This window comes from Caretta caretta, chromosome 7 (genome assembly GCF_965140235.1).
Source record: "Caretta caretta isolate rCarCar2 chromosome 7, rCarCar1.hap1, whole genome shotgun sequence".
NCBI lineage: Eukaryota > Metazoa > Chordata > Testudines > Cheloniidae > Caretta > Caretta caretta.
Window position 1 is genome coordinate 48379836 of NC_134212.1, and position 25078 is coordinate 48404913.

At 55.0% G+C, this 25078-nt stretch overlaps 1 protein-coding gene across 3 annotated transcripts in view; it reads left to right on the plus strand.

Annotated features, from left to right (window-relative positions):
- CACNA2D2 (calcium voltage-gated channel auxiliary subunit alpha2delta 2) overlaps positions 1 to 25078 on the plus strand; it is a 599591-nt gene that overhangs the window by 522555 nt on the left and 51958 nt on the right. For all 3 annotated transcript variants that reach the window (XM_048856900.2, XM_048856901.2, XM_075130629.1), the window contains exons 12-16: positions 883 to 990; positions 6264 to 6342; positions 10163 to 10212; positions 22569 to 22658; positions 23238 to 23309. In XM_048856900.2, the coding sequence (XP_048712857.2) occupies positions 883 to 990; positions 6264 to 6342; positions 10163 to 10212; positions 22569 to 22658; positions 23238 to 23309 (399 nt within the window). The remainder of the gene's footprint in view (positions 1 to 882; positions 991 to 6263; positions 6343 to 10162; positions 10213 to 22568; positions 22659 to 23237; positions 23310 to 25078) is intronic.

The window sequence follows — 25078 nt, forward strand, 5'->3', positions numbered from 1 at the left end:
TCCTCAATGGTTCTCGTTGCTGGATCATGGCATCCTAAGAGCACAGCTGGCCTTGGCCCCTTCTGCTTCCCATTCCCTTCCCTTCCAGAGCCCAAAGTGCCTGGGCTAGGTCTGGGAAGGGAAATTGGGTCTGAATCTCAGACAAGACTTCTGGGGACCTCCTCTCCCCAGGAGAGCAGCGGGCACTCCATGGCCTGGCTCATTTCAGACTAGGCTGGAGAACAGGGAGCCCAACTTTGCTGGCCAAGGGGAATCAGCCAGATAACCTCCTAGGTCCTTCCTGGCTTCAGTGAATAGGACGGAAGTTGCAGCAGGTGTAATGGCCTGAATGGGATGATACTGCGACCGATGCTTCTCATCACCAGGGCTGCTTCTTGACAGGCGCTTCTGAGCTCTTCATCCCTGCTGCCCTGAGAATGGGGACATGTTATATGGATGTGTTGTTCTCACTCTTAGACATGTATAGGCACCCACACGTACAATACAAAAACAATTCTGTAGGCACCTTGGAGGACATGGTGGTTACTATTCCGGACATAGGGGCCTCCCAGAACGTCAGAGTGACCGTTGTGATAAAACTCACACCCTCTGTGCTCCAAACACATTATCTGAGCCAAAGGAGAATCCCCCATAGATGCCAGCAGGATAGGGCATATGACACATGATGGAGTAATTCTGATCCCATCCAGCAGCAGACAGTGGGGCACAATACCCCAGCCAGTTTGTTGCTGTGTATAGTAGACACACACACACACACACTGTATACAGCCTTTCTTAGCAGAAGCCCGTGCATTGGTTTAACCCAGGAGCATGACAGAGGCAGTCGATGTGCTCTGTCCCTTCCAGGGCCTGCCCTCACTCTGTTTTTTCTCTTGGTTGCAGTCCAACATCACGCGAGCCAACTGCAATAAGATGATCATGATGTTCACCGATGGTGGGGAAGACCGGGTCCAGGATGTGTTTGAGAAGTACAACTGGCCCAATAAAACGGTGAGTGCTCTGGTATTAGACACACCAATCCCCTGCTGACGTGGTCCTGGTCCTAGTGCAGCCCATGAGCACTGCCCGCGCTCCAACAGGCGGTATGTGTGTTCGCTTCTTACCCCAGAATACCAGGCTGCTGTGTGCTGTGCGTTTGTTTCTTGGGCTCTACTCCTAGCCTCTCCCAGCCAGAGGCATTGCGAGGAATTTGGTAGGAGCATTGGCTTTTGGAAGACGCCCAGCTATTTCACTTCTCAGCCTTTCCCAGCAGGAGGCGCTGTGGGGAGCAGGGCAGGAGCGCTGGCTGTGGGGGAGCTGTGGGGGGAGCTCACCGCTACTCCAGCCCCAGCCTCTCTCAGCAGGGGGCGCTGTGGGGAGGGGGCAGGAGTGCTGGCTGTGGGGGAGTTCCCAGCTATGCCAGCCCCAGCCTCTCCCTGCAGGGGGTGCTGTAGGGAATGCTACAAGAGCCGCAGCCACTGTAGCAAGGCAGGGACGCAGGTCCGAGGTTTACATCACAGCCCTTTATGGTGCTGCATTTAAAAGCTGATATGAAATGTCCATTTTCAGTGTATTCTGCAGTTTCCAGGCAAGAGCGAGTCATTTCTGTCTCCCTCTGGGCCCCGAGAGGCTTGGTCGGAGCGGATGACGGAGGGCCTATATCTTGCCCCAGTTAACATTTACATACCTACAGACTTTCACTCTCTCCAGGTTTGCAATGAAGGGTTTGGTGAGATAACAGGCAGGCTGATAAGGCAAAGGCATCCCCTTGGGTGGAGGCAAGCTATGTATGCATTGCATTAGCAGGGCTGGGGGCAGGGAAACCTCCTGGCTTTTAAGAGCAGATCCCGCAACGCAGACTTATACACACACTCTCTCTCTCTCTCCATTGCTCACTGAGGAACACAGTGGCTAACAAGTTGCTGTTCCACTGCCTAGAGAAAAGGGTCCCATCCTGGGGTGCTGGACACATGTGGCTTTGGAGCCATTTTTGTAAGGAATAACCTAAGGTTTGCAGCTCAGGCTCCACGGAGCTGTACTGATCCACTCTACTACCACAGGCACACGCTGCTTCCTGTTAAGGATTCTGGGTAATGTAGTCTATCAGACACAACGAGGAATCCGGTGGCACCTTAAAGACGAACAGATTTATTTGGGCATAAGCTTTCATGGGTGAAAAACCAGCTCTGAAAGCTTATGCCCAAATAAATCTGTTAGTCTTTAAGGTGCCACCGGACTCTTCGTTGTTTTTGTGGATACAGACTAACACGGCTACCCCTCTGATACTTGGTAGTCTATCAGGCCTTTCTTGTACTAAGAAGTGTTGTATTTAGACCTACCACTAACGGGCACTCCAAACAGAATAGCCCAGAGCCCTGCCCAGGCAGCATGGCTAATTGCAGTGGGGTTGCACAGGGGATAGGTGAAGGCAGGATTTGATGCTGTGTGCACCTATTGCTACATTACGCATGTGTAAGGAAAGCCCAGGTTAAAGGGTGCTGGTCTGGCAGGTGGGGACTGTCATGGCCAGAGCAGGTCCCTGCTGAGCAGTGATCCCACTGAGGTGGGAGTGGGAAAAGCAGCCTTTGGATTCAAGCTTGATGGAGACTAAAAGTCAGCCCCATGCAATGGAAGTTTGGTGGCCTGTGTGAAATGAGTGCTCTGTTCTCAGCCCGCTGCGAGTATCCACAACACAAAAGCCACTGCCACCCTGGCATTAGTTAGGTTACAGTCTCAAGTGAGAGGCTAAGGGCCATGGCGATGGAGGGCTGTCTGGACTCGGAATTTGCCTGGATTCCAGCCACCAGAGCAGACCCCTAGTATGTGCAGGGGAAGCCGTGATTTACACTGGGTTCTGAAAACGGGGTGTGATCCACTGATGCAAATTGCAGTGAACCCCATCTCGGTGCAGCTGCACAGGTTGTGGAACCAGGGCAAACCTGCAGGGTAGCCAAGGCCTGAGCTCTCCTTTGAGTCCAGCCCTCCAGAGGCACAAGGGAGGGGAAATTTGCACGGCCACTGCCTTGTGCTGTCCCTTGTGCATAGACACAAGGGCTGAGTCCCAAAGGGCACTGAGCCAAAGGTGGAGCTGCTGCAGCCCAGCTCTGAGCTCAGGGGAATCTTGCAAGCTACGAAGAGATCTGGCTGTTCCATCCTCTTCAGAGCAAAGGGGACGGACAAAAGGTTGGGGATGCAAGGGGTGGGCCTGGCAGTGAATGGGTCGTGCCTGCATAGCACAAGACAGAGATCTAGTGCACAGAGCCTCATGTCAGGGGCAGAAGAGCAGGCAAAGACATACCCGGGAAATGCAATGGGGTTTCTCCCTGGGAGCAACGTGCTGTGAATGAGCCAACGAGGTGGGCAGAGGTGGTATCATTGACCTGCTTCCTCCGTCCCGTCCCGGGGCTGCCCATCACGAGTAGGGGATTGAGCGTGAGTCGGGAAAGGTGGGTGAGAAGCCCTGTGAGGGGGCAGGGAGTGAATCTCTGGAGCTGCTTTGCCATGCGCCAGTTCATCACAAGGAAAGGGGAAACAGGCATTGGCTTTATCACCTGATTCCACCTCATTTGATGGGAACTATTACGACGTCTGTCCTTCCTGCCCGCCTGGTCCTGCACTGAGCCACTGCCCCTGTAATGGGGCGGCTCACATGCCAGGGCTGTCTTATTACCTGTGCTGAAGTGCCAGGGAAGGAAATGTGCAGAGCTCCCTCGCCCGGGCTGTTGGTACACAGGGGATGTGTCACAGGAGAGCTGGGCTGGAAGAGAGCGGAATGGGAGCACCTCAGTGCTCTCAAGGGGCTGTGGGACCATGGGAGAGGAGTCCCCAGGAGGCAGGAGGGTTGTGCCCAGATGGTTCCTTTCCCTGCCAGCCTACCGGCAGCGGGTCACCACTCTGTGACCCCCATCCATCTCCCCAGTAACTCGGCAAGGGGGAGCAGGGAATCCTCTCCAGCCCAGACCATGCAGCAGAAGTGGAGCTGCTCCACATTCATTAGTCCAGCCTCCATGGGCCAAGCATCCCTTCGATTGCTGGGGAGGACTGGAGGGTCAGCCTAGACTACCTCTGACGGTGTTTGTCCAACCTAGTCTTAAAACCCTCCAGTAACAGGGATTCCACAACCTCCCTTGGAGGCCTGTTCCAGAGCTGAACTATCGGGAGAGTTAGACAGTTTTTCCTAATATCGAACCTAAATGGCCCTGACTGCAGATTAAACCCATTGCTTCTTGTCCTACTGTCAGTGGGTGTGGGCAACAATTAATCACCATCTTCTTTGTAACAGTCCTTAACATATTTGAAGACTGTTATCAAGTGTGTTGTCCCCCCCCTTCCCCCCCCCCCGGTCCCCCAGTCTTCTTATCTCAAGACTGAACACTCCATTTTTTAATCTTTCTTCGCAGGTCAGGTTTTCTAAACCTTTGATCATTGTTGTTGCTCTCCTCTATATTCTCTCCAGTTTGTCCACAACTTTCCCAAAGTGTGGCACCCAGAATTGGACCCAGCACTTCAGCTGGGGCCTCAACAGTGCCGAGCAGAGCAGGACAATGACCTCCTGTGTCTTACATGCGACACTCCTGTTAATACACCCCAGAATGATATTAGCTCTTTTTGCAACTGTGTCACATTGTTGACTCATATTCAGTTTGATCCACTCTAACCCCCAGATCCTTTTCAGCAGCACAGTCACCTAGTTAGTCCCCATTTTGTAGCTGTGCATTTGATTTTTTTTCTTCCACGTGCCGTATGTTGCACTTGTCTCTACTGAATTTCATCTTGTTGATTTCAGACCAATTCTTCAATTTGTCAAGGTCATTTTGAATTCTAATCCTGTTCTCCAAAGTGCTGCCAACCCATGGCAGCTTGGTGTCCCTTGTATATTTTGTAAGCACACTCTCCACTCCATCATCCAAGTCATTAATGAAAATATTGAATTGTAATGGACCCAAGACTGACCCCTACAGGACCCCACTATATACATCCTCCCAGTCTGACAGCAAATCATTGATAACTACACTTTGAGTACGGTCTTTCAGCAAGTTTTGCACCTACCTTATAATAATTTAATCTAGACTCAAATAGAGTGTTGCTTGCTGGGAGCTGTAGTCTACAGCTGCTGCTTGGCTCAAAGAAGTGTCTAGATCAGGTGGAAGTCAAACATTTTCCTACCCCCACCCGTGCGTTTACTGTAAAGGCAAGAGTAATAAGTGTCTTGATAGTCACAGTGCTAAGCTGATTCGATCGGGGTGCTTCGAGGGGTTCACAGAAAATACTGGACCTTAAAGACTGAGGATCTATGGGGAGCGAGATTTTCTTCACTTTAGATTGTAATAACATTTTCAAAGCCTCACAACCCACCTGAGCAAAGCAATGCCTAACTGACTGATTGAAAGTCAATGGGACTCAGGCTCCTAAATTAGTTAGGCATAGCAACACAGAGCAGAACAGTGCCTAAATGCCTTTCCCAGGCTGGCCCTAAGTCCAGGGTGCACACAGGGAGTGAACCAGACCACAGACAGGATCGGTGGAAGATCCATCAGTGGAATGGTGGGTGGACGTCAGAGGCAGCATGGTCTAGTGGGGAGGGGCACAAGACTGAGACTCGGGAGAGCTGGGCACTCTGCCCAGCTCAATCACTGCCTGTCTATGCTGTGTGCTATTGGGCAAGTCACTTCACGTCTCTGGCTCCTTGTCCCTGTCTTGCCTTTTCAGTTGTATGAGACTGTCTCTCGCTGTGTTTGTACAGGGAGGCTCTGGTTTCAAGTGGGGGCCTTAGGAGAAGAAGAAGAACTTGGGAGCTTCTGTCTCCCAGTCCCATGCTCCGTCCACTAGACCACACTGCTGTGCTCATCGATTCCTAGAGTTTGAGGGCAGAAGGGGCCATCGGATCGTCCAGGCTGGCCTCCTGCAGGCCAGAGAACCACACCCAGTTGCCCCTGTGCCAAGCCCGCTAACCTGGGTTTGGCTAACGCCAAGGCAGCCAAGCTGGATTTGAAGACACCAATGGATGAAGGCTTCCCTTGGAGCTCGTTCCAGTGCTTGGTCACCTTCACTGTGAAACATTTTTGCCTTGTTTCTAGTTTCAGATTGTCTGGCTTCAGCTTGCAGCCCTGGGGTCCTGCACTGCAGTGCCCCAAGCCCAGCCAGGCCAGCTAGCTCAGTGAGGGCCTTCAGCCTGAGCGGGTACACGGCCCAGCTCTTGTGGCATTGTGCTCTAGTGCTGAATCATCCTGGGGCGTAGTGCAGTTAGTCTGTCCCCCATTACTAACCTGCCCCCCTTCCCCCAGGTGCGAGTGTTCACCTTCTCGGTGGGGCAGCACAACTACGACGTGACCCCCCTGCAGTGGATGGCTTGTGCCAACAAAGGTAAGTAGGACGGCGCTCGGGGGGAATAGCCAGCACGCCATGAACAGTGGGGTAAGGCGGGGAGGGGGGCAGCTCCCACCGGCCGGGCTCTCAGCGGGGTGGGCCGGACTCTGCTGTGGGGAAGCTCACCCCGCTCGATGGTTGGATGGCATTGCCCACCGCAGACAGATCTAACCTCCGAGGTACAGGGCTGCGGCTTTGCTGCTACATTGTTTAACTGGAGGGTCCAGCTGATGTCTTGCTCCTCATGCTCTGGCATTTTGGGGTCGGGGGCCCAGCGCGGAGCCAGGGTTCCAGGCTCGGCACTCTGTGACTCACAGTGCAATTCACAAGACGCTCCAAATAGTCTCTGCCTGTTATCCAGAGCTTCTCAGAGCCGCGGCAACACAACAAACCTAACCCAAGAGTGCCATCTGCTGGCTGATTGGGAGCCTGCAGGGAAAGCGCAGGGGAGTCACCCTTCGCAGACAGAAGGCGTCTGTGCTTTCCATCCACACAAGCAAAGCGCCCCCTCCTGGTCTGACTTTCCTCAGTGGCCGAGGTGGAGAGAGGATACAAAGTCACCCTGGGAGCCAGTGCTGTGTGCTGCTTACCGCCCCAGCCTCTCCTTCGAAGCTGGACTGCACAGAAAACAGTGCACCCCAGCACCTAGCCAGGCTCACCCCAGCAGAGGGGCCAAGGACCGGGCTGAGGTGCCCTCGCCCTCGGGCAGTTCTGTTGCACTGAGTGGCAGAGGAGGTGTATGGGAAGTTTGCTCTGCCTTTGCTGTCTGGATAGAGGGCTCCAGGGCGGCCAGGCAGGCACCGTTTGCCGGCATGTAGTTGCCTGTAAAGGGAGAGGCAGTCATCCCTGTGTCGGTTCTGTGCCCACTGGGGACCCCGTCTGCCAGGGGAGCCGGATGGCATGTGCAGGACCCCCACACATAGGGGAGGGGGAACTGCTTGTGGGGGTCACTGCCACGAATGCAGACTAGGGGGCATGGAGCAGATTATGGGGAGGGCCTCACCCTGTAGCAGAGCTGCCCAGGAGTGGGGTTGGGGGGCGGGGTTCCATGAGCAAAGGAGCCAACTGGGCTCCAAGGAGCAGTGAGCCTCCCCCCGGGAGCTGACTCAGGACCAGGGATAGGCTGAGGCAGCTAGTCCCCCCCCTCTCCCCACACTGCTTGGAGAGGCCTGACATGGGGCTCTGCCCACTCGGCCTGGCCCAGCGCTCTCCCCTCCTGCCTTCAGCCCGCCTCCTTTCCTGCCTGAAGAACGTGTCTGCCATGCCAAGCCCTCTCCCTACGACCTGCTCTGTGGGGGAGCCGTGAGGAGCCTTCACTCTGCACTCACACCACCGCTCACTGAGCCCACTGCATATCGCTTCCCCGGGCTTCTTCAGCAGCCTCCTGGCTCCATTCTCTGCCAGGGACTCTCCCTCCCCACCTCTCCATTCCTGCGAGTCTCTCTCCCTCCTCTCTACCTGCTGCCCCCCGTCTCTGCCTCTTCCCTAGCCAGCACTGCTTCTGGCTCTCCTTTGTCCCTGGCCAGGGATCTCCCCCTCACCTGGCTGTATCAGTCGCAGGCACCCACCAAGCCCCGGGCTAGTTAATTCAGCTATCGTCTTGGTGCCCTCCGCAGTCCCAGCACGTCTAGGAATTCATGCACCATGCGCCTACAGTGTCTGTTCCTCACCCCTCTTAGCTCTACTTGAGTCTCAGTTACCACGCTGCAGCCCCACAGCGGGTAATGCTCGTTATGGCTTATCAACTCCCTTCCATGTCTCGCTCATGGGGACCCGGGGCTGTCCAGCGGTTACAGCAATGGACTCTTGGGGTGCGGTCCCGGTTCTGTGTCTCACTCAGCATACGAGTGCCAAGGTTTTGGAAGGTGACCCGTGATTTGGGAGCCTGATTTTCGGTGGATGCAGAGAACCCGCTCTCTGCAAATCGACCTCTTTCAGGGGATTCACGCTGGGCCCCGGCGCCAGGGGAGCACATGCTCTCTCGGCTGCTGGAGTGTTACTAGGGAAAGCTGCCGGCCTGCTTAGCTGGGCTAATGGTTGGCCTCACAGCTGGGCTGTGGAGATAAGAGAGCTGTGGAGTGGATGGGAGGGGTGGCTACCAGGGAGGCTTAGGAGCAGGAGCCTTCAGCCAGAGACTGGTGAGATGCTGCCCAAGAAACCGGATCCTCTCAAAGAGCAGCCCCCAGGGTGACTCTGACGGGTTCAGACAGGGTCTCTGGGTTCCCGTGCCAAACCTAGCAAGAGGTTTTACTAAGGCCTTGAACTGGCAAGCCATGCTTTGAAGAGACCAGCAATGTACACCCCTTACCTAGGGCGACTGGCCTCCTGATCCATGGGACTCGAACACTCTGCAAGGGAATAGGATCACTAGTGACCTGGCAAGAGGGCAGAGGCTGTAGCAAAAAATCAACAGGCAGGCTAGATCAGGGGTCTCAAACACGCGGCCCACGGGCTGCATGCGGCCCGCGGAGCTATTTCCTGCAGCCCGCCGTAGGCGCCAATTCCCCCCACTCTGCCCCTCACCCCACACCCGACCACACTGCCTCCCTGCTCCTCCGCCTACCTCCCAGCGCTCAGGACTTTCCAGGAAGGAGAGGGAGGAGCGGGGAGCTGCACGCTCAGGGGAGGAGGCGGAGAAGAGGCAGGGCTGGGATTTTGGAAAGGGGTTGGAATAGGGGCAAGGAGGGGGCGGAGTTGGGGCGAGGACTTTGGGGAAGGGGTGGAGTGGGAGCAGGGGCAGAGGCGGGGGCTTTTGTATGTTTGTATGAAAAGGTGTCAGTGGTGCGGCCCTCAGGCCAATGTATTAGGCCTCATGTGACCCTCGTGGTGATTTGAGTTTGAGATCCCTGGGCTAGATAGTGATCACTCCAGCAATGGAGGGGAAACTGAGGCAGAATTGCTATGTCACTTGGTTTCGCCACAAGGGGGCGTCGAAGATCAAAAGTGACCACTGACAGGTTTCCCAAATCACTGGTCTGTTTTAAAGCTGATTGATGCCTCGTTATCATTTTATGTGGGGGAGGGGCACTTTACAAACTGCCTCCTGAATTCCCAGGGCTTTGTGTGGCATGGTGTAAATGCTCTGTAGACTGACAACTGCAGCAGAGCCTGGGCTCAGGTTCTTCCACATGGGCCTGATCCTACAGCTCATTCGGACCTGCATCCCCCATGCTATTCCAGCCCTGCTGTCCCCCTCTTCCTCCCCTCCAGCTCTGCCCATACCCTTCAATCCCAACCCACAGCCCCCTGCTATCCCTGCCCTGGGCTCCCCTCCATGCCCACAGCCCTGCCGGTACCTCTGAATCCCAACCCACAGCTCCTCCACCCCCACTGTCCCAGCCCTGGGCTCCCACCCATAAGTTCTGCCCATCCCCATCACTCCTGACCCACAGCCCCCTGCTCTGCCAGCCCTGGGCTCCACCCACCCCCAGCTTTGTGCTTACCCTTTGCTCCTGCCCTGTAGGATTCATTTCTTGTTCTGGTCCTTACAGCTCCTGTCCTTCTGGTTTTTTCACAGCCCCATCTGTTTGTTTGCCTGTAGAATCCCATCCTGGTTTCAATCCAAAGAGAGCGACTGGGTATCCTGCTCCCCCGTCCATTGCTGGCTCCTTCTTCCCACCCAGGGCCCGTTGTCTCCAGGGCCTGGGGCTCTAGCTCAGGGATCCCTGCAGGTGGTACCCGTGGGACTTTGGGATCACATCCTCGTGGCTCTGAGGCTGTGAGGAGGAAGGGCATTGGGGAAAGGGCGAATGGGGAGGTACCAGGCTATGTGCAATGGGCATGTGTCTACAGCTCCCTGCTTTGTTTCTCTGCATAGGTTACTACTTCGAAATTCCCTCCATTGGGGCCATCCGAATCAACACACAGGTAAGGAGCCACACCTGGCCCCCAGCACACATACACCTAGAGGTCCACTGGCAGGAAGGTCAGATGATCCCTCTAGTCTGACCTCCTGCATGATGCAAGCTAGAGAACTGGCTCCTGGGGTTCCTGCATCGGACCCAGTGGCTTGGGCTCTGAGAGAGACACCCAGTGCTGGGGTAGGACTCCAGCTGATGGAGGAGAAGCCAATCCAAAGGGGAGTTAACGGCCCTTATGCTTACCCACAGGCACCTCTTTCCACGTTGTCCTTAGCTGGCATCATCTCCCAGCCACTGGATTGTCTGCCAGCAAGCCCGGTAATGTTGCCACTGGACGGGGCTGGCTGGGCCTGTGCTAGATTTTCTCCCCTGGAATCCCCCACTGCTGCCCCAGCCCCAGTAAGGGCCCTGGTGCACGCTGTCTGCCAGCATTGTTGCCACCCTGCTGGCTAGCATGGCACCGAGCACAGGGGTAGAATGCTGCTGGCGACTCCTCTACCCCAGAGCATGCCACAGGACCTGCAGTGGTGGTAGATCAAGTGGGGAATGCTAGTGCAGACACGGCCTTCGCAGCTGAAGGTTTTACCCCTGTTCCTGCAGCGGGGCTTGAACACCTCTCTGGCGCACGGGCAGCACCGCCTCAGAAGTATGGGGACAGAAGTGCAGGTGCTGGCAGGGACTTCCCTCTGCCCAGGACTGGGGCCAAAGGGAGTCAGATCAAAGGGCCAAATCTGGCTCTGATCCGAGTGGACTTCACTGGGAGAAATGTCTCCTCTCTCACTCCCTGCCTCAAGAACAGCTCATCCATCACTGGCGATTTTTAAATCCAGATTGACTGTGTTTTATAGAACCTCACCGCTACCCCTTGGACTCTGCACTGGTACAGTAGGAATTATTCTGGGGAAGTTCGCTGGCCGGGGTTATCTAGTCTGATCTCCTATGTGATCACAGTGCCCCCTTCTGGCCTTGGGATCTATTAAATCTGCAAGCTGCAAACCCTGCCTGGCCATTCCACCCTGTTCTGCAGATGCCTCTCAGTCCCCACCAGCAGCCCACTCGCCCTGCTGTCCCAGCCTTGAATCTTTCCTGAGGCCCTGAATTACTGAGTACACATTGCAGACAGACATCTATGGGGTGCCCAGCTGGGGCCTCCAGACCCATTTCAGTGTGACCTGAGTCCACGTTGGGAAAGGAGAGCAGAAACTAGGTACCCGTCACAGAGCCTGATGAGCTGCATTATTGAAACGAATGGCCCTCTTCTTGGACCCTTTTTTCCCTTCCCTCCTTAAGTGGCTAGCTATTAAACTTCATGCTTTAATCCACACGGAGCAGAGCGAGCGGCGCCATCTGGTCTGTCAGGCTGTTCAAGGTGACAGGCGGCAAGTGAGAGCTGGGGACTAGTTACTAGCACCTGGCAAATGGCACTGCTGGGCTGGGCTAGTGGCCTTCCATTCACAGCCCGGCCAGGCCTTCCAGCCAGACAATTGCAAAACAACACAGCAAAAGAGGGAGGGGGAAAATGAATGGGAGAGTGAGTGAGCTTAAGCTGGTTGCACAAGGTTGTCCATGGGACGCTGGGGGCTGGCCTGTCCCCTAGCCTCGCTGAATGGCTGGGGAAGTTCTGCTCTTCCCCTGGTTCTCCTTCTCCTCATCTGTGGGGGCAGTTCTCTGCTCCCTTTGCCTTTCCTTGGTTTCTCTGCAGCTGTCATGTTGGATACTCAAAGGGAAACCAGCAAGAATGGGGAGAAAATAAAGTCCTGGTGTCCCCACCCCTTGCCCCCATCCTGGGGTAGGGTCCGAGTGTCCTGTCATTCCCCCCCTGCCATCCCATCCTGGGGTAGGGTCCGGGTGTCATGTGCCCCCCAGTCCCATCCTGGGGGAGGGTCCAGGTGCCATGTGCTCCCCACACCCTGGTCCCATGACTCTGGTGTAGGGTGTAGGTATTGCCCATCCTGTAGAGATGGAGCATGGGACAGATGGGGAGCCCTGTATGGGTACGGAGCAGTCCAGTGGGGGATGCGTGCTATATGCAGAGCACAGGCTCCTCTGGGGAACAGATAAGTGAAATGCAATTTGCCAGCCCCCGGTGGGACATCAGGGAGAGCGAATAGTCCCATAAGGCCAGGCCTGTGAGAGAGAGCAGTTCCATGGCAGGCAGGAGAGGAGGGGCTCCAGGCCCTTCCCCTCTCTGGGCCAGGGGAATTACCCCTCTCTGGAGACTGCTGCTTACAGACTGGTTTAACCCTGCACTGGACAAAGAGCTGTCAGTCACATCCCAGACCCCAACCTTCGTCCAGCCCTGTCTAATGCAGGAGACACATGGTAGCAGCAGCAATGAAATCTGCAGCCCCTGGGCTGGAGGTACCCTGGCAGACTGTACGGCTGTGTAGCTCCTGTGGATCCAGACGGCTGGGTGGCAGCATGTGTAGTGCCTCCCCCCGTCAGCAGAGCCTTATCCCTGGGGAAGAGAGCCAGGCGTTTTGACAGGAGGCTCCCCGCTGGCGGCTCACTCGATGTTGGGAGGGTGGCATGCATCAGGGCATGCATCACCCCCGGATGGCTGAGAACAACCTGCAAGATGTTTTCTTCATTAACTCATCTGCTGCTTTCCTGCCCCCTCCCGTCGATAGATGAGCCAGCTTTGATCTGGCTCTTGGATGGGCCAAGACAGTTAAAAAGCCAGCGAGATGGGATAACCCCCAGAGGCTTTTCCCCTCCCTGCTAATAAATATGTTGTGAGCACTCTGAAGGGGCAGTCGGCATCTCCTTTCCAAGGCTCCCACCTGAGAGAGACTGTGTGAAAACTGCCGTGAACTTCCCAGGGGTCCGGTTAGAAAGCTGAATCCCAAACAGTCACCAGCCTTAAGGCTAGAGAAAACAACCAGCTGGCTCCTTCTACGCTCCAATCCTCAGCATGTCAGCAGCGGGATCCAGATGAAAGGAAGAGGAGAAGAACCTGTTTCCTCATCACTAGAAGCCAGATGTTGGCATGTCCCACAAGCTACTTCTGGAGAGAGGGGAGCGCTCTGAGCCAGGCTATACTGAACCCTCCGTGGCTATACTGAACCTTTCCAGCTTCACCCAGTGACAAGCAGCTTTTTGTCTTTGCTGCTTTGTCACCTTTCGTGGGGTTCGGCTTTGTGTCCCCATCTCATTGCCAGGAAGTGTCAAGTTTCTTGGTGGAGGCATTGGGATCTTTCTGCAAAGTTTCCTGCATGTGCTCACTAGTTTCCAATCCATGGCCCTCTCAAACCACCTGTATGGATATGACCCACTTCACAGGGTTCAGAGGGTCCCCTTGGGAACCAGAAGCCAGATGAGCCTTCAGGTTTGAGAAGTTCTAAAGTAGCACTGCTTATTGTTAAGGTTGCCCAATACTTCCCATTATAAGACCCTGTTTTCAGTTACTTTAGAAATTTGGCAGACTTTAACTGTTCGGGCTGAAATTTTCCATGTCATGTGGCTGCCTCAGCCTGATTTCAGCTGTCAGCCAAAATGGTTTAACCATTTCCAAGAACGAGATTAGGGGAAAAAATACATTGTTTTGCCCATGTGAAAAAAAGAATCTTGCAGCAGTTTCATTGAGAAGTTCGCACACCTTTGGGCTTTGGAGCGAGGGCTTGGAATTTGACTGATGGATCATCCTTGTGTCCAGGATGTTCCCATGAAAAAACATTTGGCCTTTGAAAAATCTCATTTTGCACATGCTCAGTAGAGAGCTGATAGAGTTCGCAGCTAAATTCTCCAAAGTTTTTGTCGGCACTGACCATGCTCCAGGACTTTCCCTGCAATGGCTCCGCCCAGCTGCCATGGGCCTTTGTGGTGCCAGGCACCAGATCTGGGTTGGTGTATTTTCCTGGGAGCATACGGGAGTAGAGGGAGACAGCTGTATGCACAGGGACTGAGCCTGATCTTTCTTAGCCCCGGTGTAAATCAGGAGGAACTGCGCTGAAGGCCATGAGATAAAACCAGTGTGAAGAGAGATGAGATTCACACTGTGTGTAGATGCAAGTGGGGAAAGGGGGGGCTGCTGAGTGTGTGTATGTGAGTTTAAACATTGAGATCCATCTGTACTCTCAAGAGCGCGCGTCTGCTTCCGTGTGTCGTATGAGAGGCTTTGGGTACATCTACACAGCAATCAGAGGTGTGATTGCAGCTTGAGTGGGCAGACGTGCACTAGCTTTGATCTAGCTGGCACAATCTAGCTGGCAGGAACGTGAATACATGCCCACGGTTCCAGGGGGCTCGTAGAGCCCACGCCACTGCTCGTGTTAGCTGTGCTGTCTTTAATCTAGCTAGCACAGGTTTGCCCACCTGAGCTGCAATCACGCCTGCGACTGCAATGTAGACATGCCCCCTGTCTGTCTGTATGCTGGGTAAATCTGGACTCGGTGCCTGTGCAAGGGCACGTGAGCCACCCAGCACGGGGAGCTGTGGGGCAGTGCAGCTAGTTCCAGCTACAACAGGAGCCAGCACTGGTGAAGTGTCCACCCAGCAAGGAGCAACTGCTGCAGCTCACTGGGAGCTCTGCACAGGGACTGACAGACGCGCTCCCCCTCGCCGTGGCAGGAGAGGGCTGAGTCTAGGGACAAGAAAAAGGGAAATTGCCGGGGGACCAACCTGCTGGGTTCCCGCTGTGCCAGTTGCTGTGCTGCCCTCTCCTAGATGGTGGTGTCCATGCCCCAGTGCACGGAGCCGTGGACAGAAACTGGGCCTTTCTGTGCCCCGTGTATTGCACACACATGCTCTGCAGAAGCCCCTGGCAGGCAGAGGGGAACTCCTGCTCCAACACCCTTTAAAAGCCGGCATAAAGCTCTCCCAGAAGTACTGGCTACTGTGGAAGGGGGGAGGCGTGGCCCCACCTCCTCCGCACCCCTTTTGGGAGCTATACTTGCTCTCAGGCACTGCAGTTGCAGCAGATTCCTGCAGAGGACACTCAGGAGATGGAGGCCCCTTGCTCCTTCCCAACCCCACCTTGCTGCCTAGTGCAGGGGCTGGCTGCAGCCCAAGAAAGGGAGGGAAGCATGGCCACAGGAGCCGCCCTGGCACCAGACCCATCCTGCCAGCGCGGTACTGGAGGCACAGAGCCAGGGAAGGGGGGAGCATGTCCCCTCCACTTGGCATCATACCTGGTGTGAGGACTGGGAGTCTGACCCCACACCCCCTTTGTGCACCTCTGCTTTGTTAGCACTTCCTCGCGCACCAGGTCACAGCCTTGCCCTCACAGAGCCCAAAGCAGGGGGTTACGCTCAGGGAATGTTGCATGGTGCTGTCGTGGTCCTAAGTGACACGTGGTCAGTTAGAAAATCCTGGGACGTATCCTGAGCTGGTGCTGCTGAGGACCTGGCCCGAGACGTAAAGGTGCAAGCGACAAAATCTCTCTCTTGGGTGTTGCCAACTCTCTGTTTCTGTGTTTGACACTGGTGCGGCCACTGCTGGAGTCCGGTGTCCAGTTCTGGGGCCCACCATCCAAGGAGGATGTTGATACAGTGGAGTGGGGTCAGAGAAGAGCCACAGGAATGAGTAAAGGACTAGAGAATCTGCCTTTTAGCGATAGACTCATGGGGCCCTGCCACTGGCATAAGCTTCTCAGCCCAGGTAGACAGACTCCAGCCCCGCTAGCGTGCATTACTAAAAATAGCAGTAATGTCACAGCTTGGGGTCTCCAGCCCACCTGACCCTTCCTGGGGAACAAATATTTGCTAATGGGCTCTTCAGGCTAGCAGACAAAGGTCTAATGCAATCCAATGGCTGGAAGATGAAGCTAGCCAAATTCAGACTGGCAATAAGGTGTAAATTTTTAACAGTGAGAGCAATTGACCTTTGGAACGATTTTCCAAGCATCTTGGTGGATTCTCTGTCACCAGCAACTGTTAAATCAAGATTTTGATTTTTTTTTTTTTAAGGTCTGCACTAGTTTGAAAGGAGTTATTGTGGGGCAGGTCTCTGGCCTTTGCTATACAGGATGCCGGACTAGATTATCACAGTGATTCCTTCTGGCCTTGGAATCTGTGGATTACAAGCCTTGCAGATTTGATGATTTCCTTCACCTCCTAGCTCCTGGAGTCAGGTGATTTTATTGGAATCTCCGCTTGAAAACACGGCCCCTAATAGCTCAGAAACCAGAAAACAACTAAAAAGACTCCAACCAGCAATGCAGAGCTACAGTGCACTAATTTCTCAGAGACATCCATTCTCGCAATTGTATCCCTTTGAAATTAAGTATAAAACAAGATCAGAACCACCCTAACATAAAGCTCACCGCTGTCTTGAATCTGAGCTCAGACAGCCCCCGAGACTGTTGCCTTTCTCCTGAAAAGTCAAACTCCATCCGAGTAATGGCTCTGAGAGGGGTGGCTGGGGCGGTTGTGTAGTCGTTTGTGTCCTACGTTCTTAGTGCCTGGGGTGAGGCAGAGTAGGCTGGTTGGAACGGAGGGTAGTAAAGTGAAGCTGCTGTGCTAGTGACAGATGTCATGTTACTGAGCTCATTGGCGCCTGCTGCTCCCCCCATTCAGAAAGCTAAATTGTCAGTGTGTTCATCTGGACGTGCTCCGAACGACTGTTTGTCTGATCCAGCCAGGGGCCTGATCCTGCAGTCCTCCCTCGGGCAAACCTTCCCATTGAAATTGAGAGTTTTGCTGAGGATATGATGAGCCAGGCACCATTTTGCTGGGCAACCAGTCCTGTCCTCCAGCGTCGTCTGTGGTTATCACCTCCCTCACTACACCTCCGCGGCCCATCGTGCGGTGGGACTGCACCCACTCCAGTACTGGCTGGGCCAGAGAGAGACTGTTGAGCCCACCAGGGCTCTGGGTCGGCTCTTTGCGCTCCACCCATTGAGGCTCCTGCTTTTAAGATCCAGAGGTTGTTCGTTCAGTTCCTGCTCCCACCCAGGGGTGCAGAGTAACATGAACATCATACATAACTGGCGTTCATGCAGCCAAGACATTTCTCAGGGCTCTGCCGGCACAGTCTGGAGAATTGCTGAGCTGGTGCCTGAGCCATTCTCAGCCCCATCCCAGCTGACCCATGGTACTCCTGGCCATCCAGAACCATTCAGCCTACCACACGGCAGAGACTCCTCCACCACCACTCGGAAGGGCTTGGCCAGCATCTCGCCATGCTGGGTCCCTCCATATGGTGAATGGCTGGACTTCCCCATCACGTCTGTCTCCCCTGCTGACGTTCCCACTGGGCTCTATTTGGGTCACTACCAGGTTCTTGACCAGTGGTCACTCGGGATCTTGGATGGGGCTGCATCTTGCAGCCCTGCAGTTTGCCAGAGGGCCCCCCATGTTTGGTGCAGCTATAGGTTTTCTTAGGGGGCCCATAGGGCAGTGTGAGCAGGGTGGGAAGCAGGGGGTGGATGTTCAGGAAGAAGTGGCTCCTTGTCCCTACCTCTTTCCTGTCGTGCCATTCACAGAAGGGTTTGGTGATTTGTCCCATATCCCCCAGCCTGGCCTAGAGGAAAATGAGGGAGTCCCAGATGTGGCTGGGCTCCTAGTAAGGAGAAGGTGCGATGGGCCCAAGGCCTGCAGTATAGCTGACTATTGAACGGTATGCTTCCATGGTGCCGCATTGCATCAGGGCCTGTGGTGATGTCATGCCACTTCCTAATGCTGCCTCCCAGGGCGAGGACGCACCCCATGATGCAGTCGCTGTGCGAAGGTGTGCCAACAAACACAAAAGGGAGACAGCCTGAGGGGACAGAGACCCCTGAGCCCTCGGTGCTGCCTGGAACCCTCCCTTTCTCTGGCATAGCTCCCCAGCACTCCTCAGAGCGTTTGGCCTGCAGTGAATGTTTCTGACTTAGACTGGAACATGGGACTATCCCTCCCAGCCAGGGCCCAGTACGGCCCGGGCACTGCAGCAGAGGGGGCATCTCTTGCATGGCCGCACTTCGTGCTGGAATTTGCCGTTCGCTTTGAATTCTTTCCATGTGGCTGACAGCGCTTGCTTCCCTCTTCTCCATTCTTTGCCTCCACTTCCTCCTGCCGCCTCCTTCGCCAGCCAGCGATCATCTGCAGGGTACCCATGGCCACCTGTCTGGCCAGATCCCTCCTCCCAGTCCCCCGTGGCTGTGTCACTGTCCCCACTGTGCCAGCGAGGAAAGGCACGGGGCGAAGCGTCTCACAGGGTGTCTGCGGCAGAGCTGAGAACCTTTCTCGCTGTGTGTCTGCACTGCAAGCGCAGGCTGGGATTGCCGCTCATGTCGACGGACCTGAGCTAGCCCAAATCTTGCTTTGCTTGGGTACTGGAGCACTGAAACCACGGCAACACAGGCACCATCGCAGGCTGCACAAGCCCGCCTGGAACCCTGGGGAATCACTCAGGCTTCTGCACCCCAGCTCGCTCGGTACGTCTACGCGATCTGCAGCCGGGCCCCGCGGGTGCCCTTAGCACTCTTGTTTCCAGCTGGTTGGCACGGGTGCAGAGCCGTGTGCTCATGGTGAGTGGGGTGTACCCACAGCAGTAAGGGCCTGGAGGTCGGTTTCTTTCAGTATTCACCTCCAATGCTCTAATTTTAAACAGCTCCGCAGGGTTGCCGCCAGACGGCTGTGCCTTTGCTGTCCTGTGGGAGCTCAGGCCTGCTCGGAGCAGGGCTCAATTACCTGGTGCTTCAGCTGAGTGGAAAGAAAGGATGGCCCAGTGGTCAGAGCGCTGGCAGGAGACCAGGGTTCGGATCCCTGCTCTGTCCCGTGCAATGCTGAGCCTCAGGTTGAGGATACCAGCCCTACCTTGCTGAACAGGGGTGGGATAAATACATGAAAGAGTGTCAGGTGCCCGGATATGATGGGGGCCATGTAAGCAGCTTAGATAGATAGGGCCCATCTACAGTAGTTCTCCCATGGGGCTAAACGGTGAGCGTGGATACAGCTTTAATGGCATTCCTGGTGTTCTCCTAGGATCTATGCTTTCTCTTTCTGGCTGCATGGCTCCCTCCTGCTCCATGCCTTCTCCTTGCTTCTCTCTCTTGTCATCCAGAAAGAATACAGCCCCCTCAGGGCCCAGGCTCCAGCCTGCTGCTCTCTCCATGGCAACCTGCAGGGGCAGGTAATCTATTTGGGGAGAAGGGAGGGCTGATGGGCAGCGCTGCCCCCAGTGCACTTGGGCAGGTGGCCGAGAGCACAGAGCCTCCAGTCTGTCCCCATTCCTTCCCCCTACTCTGGTACTCGGGGAGACACTGGTAGCACATTTGCAGGTTTAGAAAGGGTTAGGGGGAGGGATAGCTCAGTGGTTTGAGCATTGGCCTGCTAAACCCAGGGTTGTGAGTTCAATCCTTGAGGGGGCCATTTGGGATCTGGGGCAAAAATTGGGGATTGGTCCTGCTTTGAGCAGGGGGTTGGATTAGATGACCTCCTGAGGTCCCTTCCAACCCTAATATTCTATGACTCACAGGTGCGGTTCACATCACTCCTGATGCTTTCCTCATCACTCTCCTTCTGCTGTGGTCTGCAGAGCTGGTGGGGCTCAGCTGCTTAAATCCTTCCTTAGTCAGTAGAACGAAAAGCTACTCCCCTGTGGGAGCCACCTCGGGCCTGGTTGTGCTCTCTGTCCCAGCAGTATAGAGCAGGAGTGTTGCCATGGGGGTAGTACAGGGTGAATGAGTGAGAGGGGAGGTGGGCACTACTACCTCGCTCTTTCCATTAGCACATTTCAAAGTGCTTTACAAAGGGAGGGCAGTGCCATGATCCTCATTTTATAGATGGGGAAACTGTGGCACAGAGTGAGGCTGTGAGTTGCCCAATGTCAACCAGCATGGCAGAGCTAGCAATAGCACCCAGGTCTCCTAAATGCCAACCCAGTGCTCTATCCACTAGGCCACGCTGCCTCCCAGAAGCAGGGGCAGGAGACTTCCCCCACAAACACACCCCATGCTGCATGCTCAGTCCTGGGTGTTCAAAGGGGGCTAGTGATTTGGGGGGCTCAATTTGAGACCCTTCAAAGGGGCCTCGGTGTCAGAGAGTGGGGAGCACCCGTTGACTGGAAATCCTGCCCTTTAAGGAGTCTCAAGTTGGGACCCAAAACTGGCCTTAACCTGTGTGCCTGAGTCAATGCTGAATGCCTGTCAATGCTGCCATCAGTGTCAGGTGTTGCAGTGGGGGAAGGGGGGAATGAGTTGGTGAGGGAAGTTCTCTGTTGGCGGGGGCAGAAGGAAGGACCCTGCAGTAACGCAGAGCCTGTACATGCCCAGAGAAAGGTGGGTGTCATGGTGGCAGTAGAAGAGACAGAGAAAGAATTGTCCAGTGCCAGTCCCTCCCCCATCTGCCCGCACGTGCGCAGTCTAGCTCCGAGGGGATTTCTTGACCTTCAGCTCAACAGCATCACTTGAAGGCAGTGTCATCTAGTGGTTAGAGCAGGGTTGCAGGACTCCGGGGTCCTATTCCCGACTCTGCCCTTGACTCTCTGTGTGCCTTGGGGATGTCATCGCTTCTCTCTGAGCCTCAGTTTCCCCATCTGTACAGTTGGGGCAGTCACAAGGCTTCACTGATGGGTGTAACCTCGGGTGGGAAAGCCCTTACGGAGCACCCAGTGAATGACAGTCATGTGGTGCGATAAATGAAGGGGGCGAGGGAGAGCTCCCTTTTATGCACACCCAGCCAGCCAGTTAGCGAAAAGGCCCTCTTGGTGGCTGTTCTCCGCTTGCTTTAACAGAGTCCCCCAGGTTAATAGAGTCCCCCAGGTAAAGGAAAGGGAGTGGGCACCTGACCAAAAGCATCAATGGGATGGCTAGAATTTTTTAAAAATGGAAAAAAAGCTTTCCCTTTGTCTCTCGGTTGTTCTCTTTTGGCTGAAGAGACAGGGGCAGCAGGAATACTGTGTAAAGTTTAAACCAGGTATGAAAAATTATCTTCCGTACCTAGAAGGATTCACTGGGACAGGGAATGTTTAGATAGATGTGATCAGGTTTATTTCTTTATTTTGGCTTGTGGATTTCCTCTGTGCTAAGCTCAGGTATTTTTGTTTTCTTTTGTAACGTTAAGCTGGACCCCGGGAACCATGCCTAGTGTTTAACCCCTTTTCAGTTGCTTTATAAGATCTAGCAATTGCCTGATTTTCCAGATGTGTTTCCTTTCTTCTTTTTTTAATAAAATTTACCTTTTTTAAAAACCTGATTGGTTTGTGTCTTAAAAGGTCTGTGCATATGTTTTTCAATTAGCTGGTGGCAACAGCCGGGTTTCCCTTTTGTTTGTTTTCTTTCTCGGCTTCCCCAAGGGAGGGGTGGACAAGCTGAGGGGCCTCAGGGAAAACTTCCCAAGTGAGTTTTTCCAGGATTTGCAAGAGGCAGTTTTTCACTTGGGTGATGGCAGCGTTTACCAAGCCAAGGTCAGAGAAAAGCTGTAACCTTGGGAGTTTAATACAAGCCTGGAGTGGCAAGTATTAATTTTTAGAATCCTTGCGGGCCCCCACCTTCTGCACTCGAAGTGCCAGATTGGGGAATCAGCCTTGACATGTGGCCAGTGGGTCTGGTGATGTGATCAGGCCTTGGAGAGGCCTGGAGCGAGAAGGCACTGCAGGAGGTTGGCAGATGCCTGCAGATGCAGCAGGGAGGAAGGAGGCTCCCACCCCCAGGGCAGAAGGGCCCAGCTGGGGACTCTAAAAAGACAAACAGGTCTCGGGAGGAGAGGGGCTGGGCCCTGTGGGAAAGTGGGGCAGAGGAGACTTTATGTTTGAGTTTATTTTATGGCAATAAACCAGCCCTCAAGGAGGGGCATTGTTACTGGGCACAAATCTCTATGGAGCTACTGAGTGAAGGGGAAACTGAGGTAGGGTACTGCAGAAGCCACCCCTGGCAGCAAGGGGGAGCTTGAGAGGCAGCCAACCATGTTGCAGGGTTGCTATATCAGCCTTTAAAGGGGAAGTACTGGTGTGGCAGCTTTCATCCCGCCCAGCTCTAGATGAGACAAAGACCCAGCCGCACCCAGACCAGCCGGGCAGGCACCGTTGCATGCTATGGGGTTGCGTGGAGCCCCCAGCTACGAGTCCCTCTGGCTGATGTTGGCCATTTCCAACAGGAAAGCCAGAATGGGAGTAGGCACCGTGGGATTGAGGGGCAGCTGAGGGGCCGGGTTGGTGGGAATGGAGCAGAGCCCACAGCCCACTGAGGATGGGACCAGGGCTAAGAAACTGAAAGCAGGAAGGCCCACATCTCTCCTAGGGCCAGGAGTAGCCAGGGATGTGGGGGAGCAAAGGTGGAGGGATCTCCCTGGCCTGGGCTCTGTCACATACCCCGCATATGAGCCGGTGTTTCTCCTCTCACTGCTCCCAGCGGGGCTGGGGCTGCGTGTGCCCATCTCTGATGGGCCGGGGGGGGGGTGCCCGTCTCTGTCTCATGGCTGGCCTCTCTCCTTGTGTCTGCAGGAGTACCTGGATGTGCTGGGAAGACCCATGGTCCTGGCAGGGAACAAAGCAAAACAGGTTCAGTGGACCAATGTCTATCAAGATGCTCTGGTAAGCAAGACAGAAGCGAGCCCTTTCCCCACCGCGCCCACCTGTGCTTTTACTCCCCCAGCTGCTGGAGCAGCTGCTTGCTCGGTGCTGCTCCATGGACATTTAGCTTCGGTTTCCAATTAGCAGGGGGTTATGATAATGCTTTAGGCTCTTCAGTCAGAGAGCTGGGAGCTGCTAGCTCCCATCAGGGACTGGGTAGCCCGGCTACATGTGGACAGTCCTGGCAATTACCCCCCACGGGACGCAGAACCCTCAGGGTAGATTTACAGCCGCTCTGCTGGTGCCAAAAGGAAACCACATGGCGACCCCCCTTCAGAACTTCACGGTGGGAGGGAAGCATGTCAAGCCAGACACAGGTAGCAGATCCTTGTTGACACAGTGGACCCCCAGGGCTCGGTACTGCAGCTCACCAGCTCCGTTCTGTGGCCTCTGTCCCAGCCTGGGATAAATGCCCAGATTTCCCCAGCCATGCAATGGACCCAGGCCAGCAGTGGCGCAGAGCCTGCGAAGGAGCTGTCAGACCGGAGCAGACGTGTCCGAGAGCTTGCTTGACTGGTTGCCTTTCCTTTCTCTGTCCAGGGCCTGGGCTTGATGGTGACTGGCACCCTGCCAGTGTTTAACCTCACGGAGGATGGCGGCAGCAACAGAAAGGTATGAAACGTTACCGTCCTCTCTCCAGCTCTAGGGGCCCGTACACCCCTGTAAACTAAGAGAAAGTGCAGGGGTATCTGTGGGGTCACACTGGGGCCAAGCCAGTGGGAGTGGAGAATCAAGTCGTGCCTGTGTGTGTGTGTGTGTGTGGTGGGGAGAAAGACAAAACACAACCTAGCATTACTGTGCATAGTGTGTGTCAATTCAAACTGCATCCCAAACAGGGATGGGGGGGACCAGGAGCCAGCGGGAGAGGAGGAAGGGTTTGTCTTTCAATGAGACTAGGAAGTGGAGAGCTACAGGGAGGCTGGCTCAGCCGGCAGCAGCTGCAGAGGCCGTGGCCCTTGTAGCCGCAGGTGAGAGATGGCATGGAGAGAGGCAGAGAGCACAGGGACAAGAGGAGCGGATGGGAGATTGGGGCATTTGGAACTGGCTGGGGCGAGTCCCTGCTGGGTTTTAAAGAGGAAGATGATAGCTCAGAGCTCAATCACAAATGAATCTGGCCAGAAAACTAGCAGGAGAGATGGGTACGTGTTGGACTCGGTACCTTGTTTGCTGTCCATTTTCTGTTCCCTGCCCATCTTCTTGTGCTGGAGACAATCGCTGGAGTCACTGGCTGGGCAGGGAGGGACAATCTATGCAGGGATTCTCTCAGGCGTGCCACCTTTTGCTGCAAGCTCAGGCTTTCTCCCAAGCTAAGCAGACTTGCGTGGATCAGTATTGGGATGGAAGACGTCGCAGAACAACACTTGGTGCTGCAGGAGGTGGTGATGAGTAAGGCTACGATTTTGTCATGGATATTTCTAGTGAAAGTCATGGACAGGACATGGGCGATGAACAAAAAATCACGGAAGCCATGACCTGTCACTGACTTTTACTAAAAACATCTCTGACAAAATGGGGAGAGAGAAGGGTCCAGCATCCTGCCCCTGCGGTGGCTGAGAGCTGCGGGAGGACCCCTGCCAGCGGCCACTAAGCAGCTCCAGGGTCCCACTGCCGCGGGTGGCTGGGAGCTGCAGGGGAACCCCTGCCAGTGGCAGCAGCTGGGCAGCTCAGGAGTCGCCACCAACGGCAGCGGCCAGGTAGTTGCGGGGGGTCCCGCGAGAGGGTCACCTGTCGCCTGTGGAGGCTGGTCAGCTGCGGGGCCCCCAATATCATGAAGGTCACTGGAAGTCTTGGATTCTGTGACTTCTGTGACCTCCATGACATAATCTTAGCCTTAGCGATGCGTGCTCAGCAGGTGGTGTTCTCCCTGTCCCAGCCTTGAACCGGCTGGCAAAGATCCCCCTCCCCCTTGCATAAGATGGAAAATCAAGTTCTTGACGATTTAAAAATGCCTTGCTGCTTTGTGAAATGGAAGGGCTGTTTGCCCTGGTCTTTCGCCAAATTCCTAGCCTGCCTCCCTGTTTTACCAGCTCCCACGGGATGTGATATTCTTCCCTTCCCTCCACAAACTGTTCTATAGCACTGCTGTGCCCTGCTGAACAGCTGCTGCTTTCCACCCCGGCAGGGGCTGTGTGTCTAGAGCTGGATCCCTTTTTATCCCGTCCGTAAGAGGGGCAAGTGCGAAAGGCTCCACCAATTACCGTTGGTAAAACACTTTGTGATACTGGGACCAAAACATCTGTGTCAGTGGATAGCGTCATCACGGGAGATGGGATGCCGCCAATTCCACGATCTCCCCACTGCTCAGGCTGTGTTGGCACGAGGACGTGCGTATGTGAGAGGCAGGGAGAGGCGAGGAGGAATCGCTCAGATGTTTCTGGTGA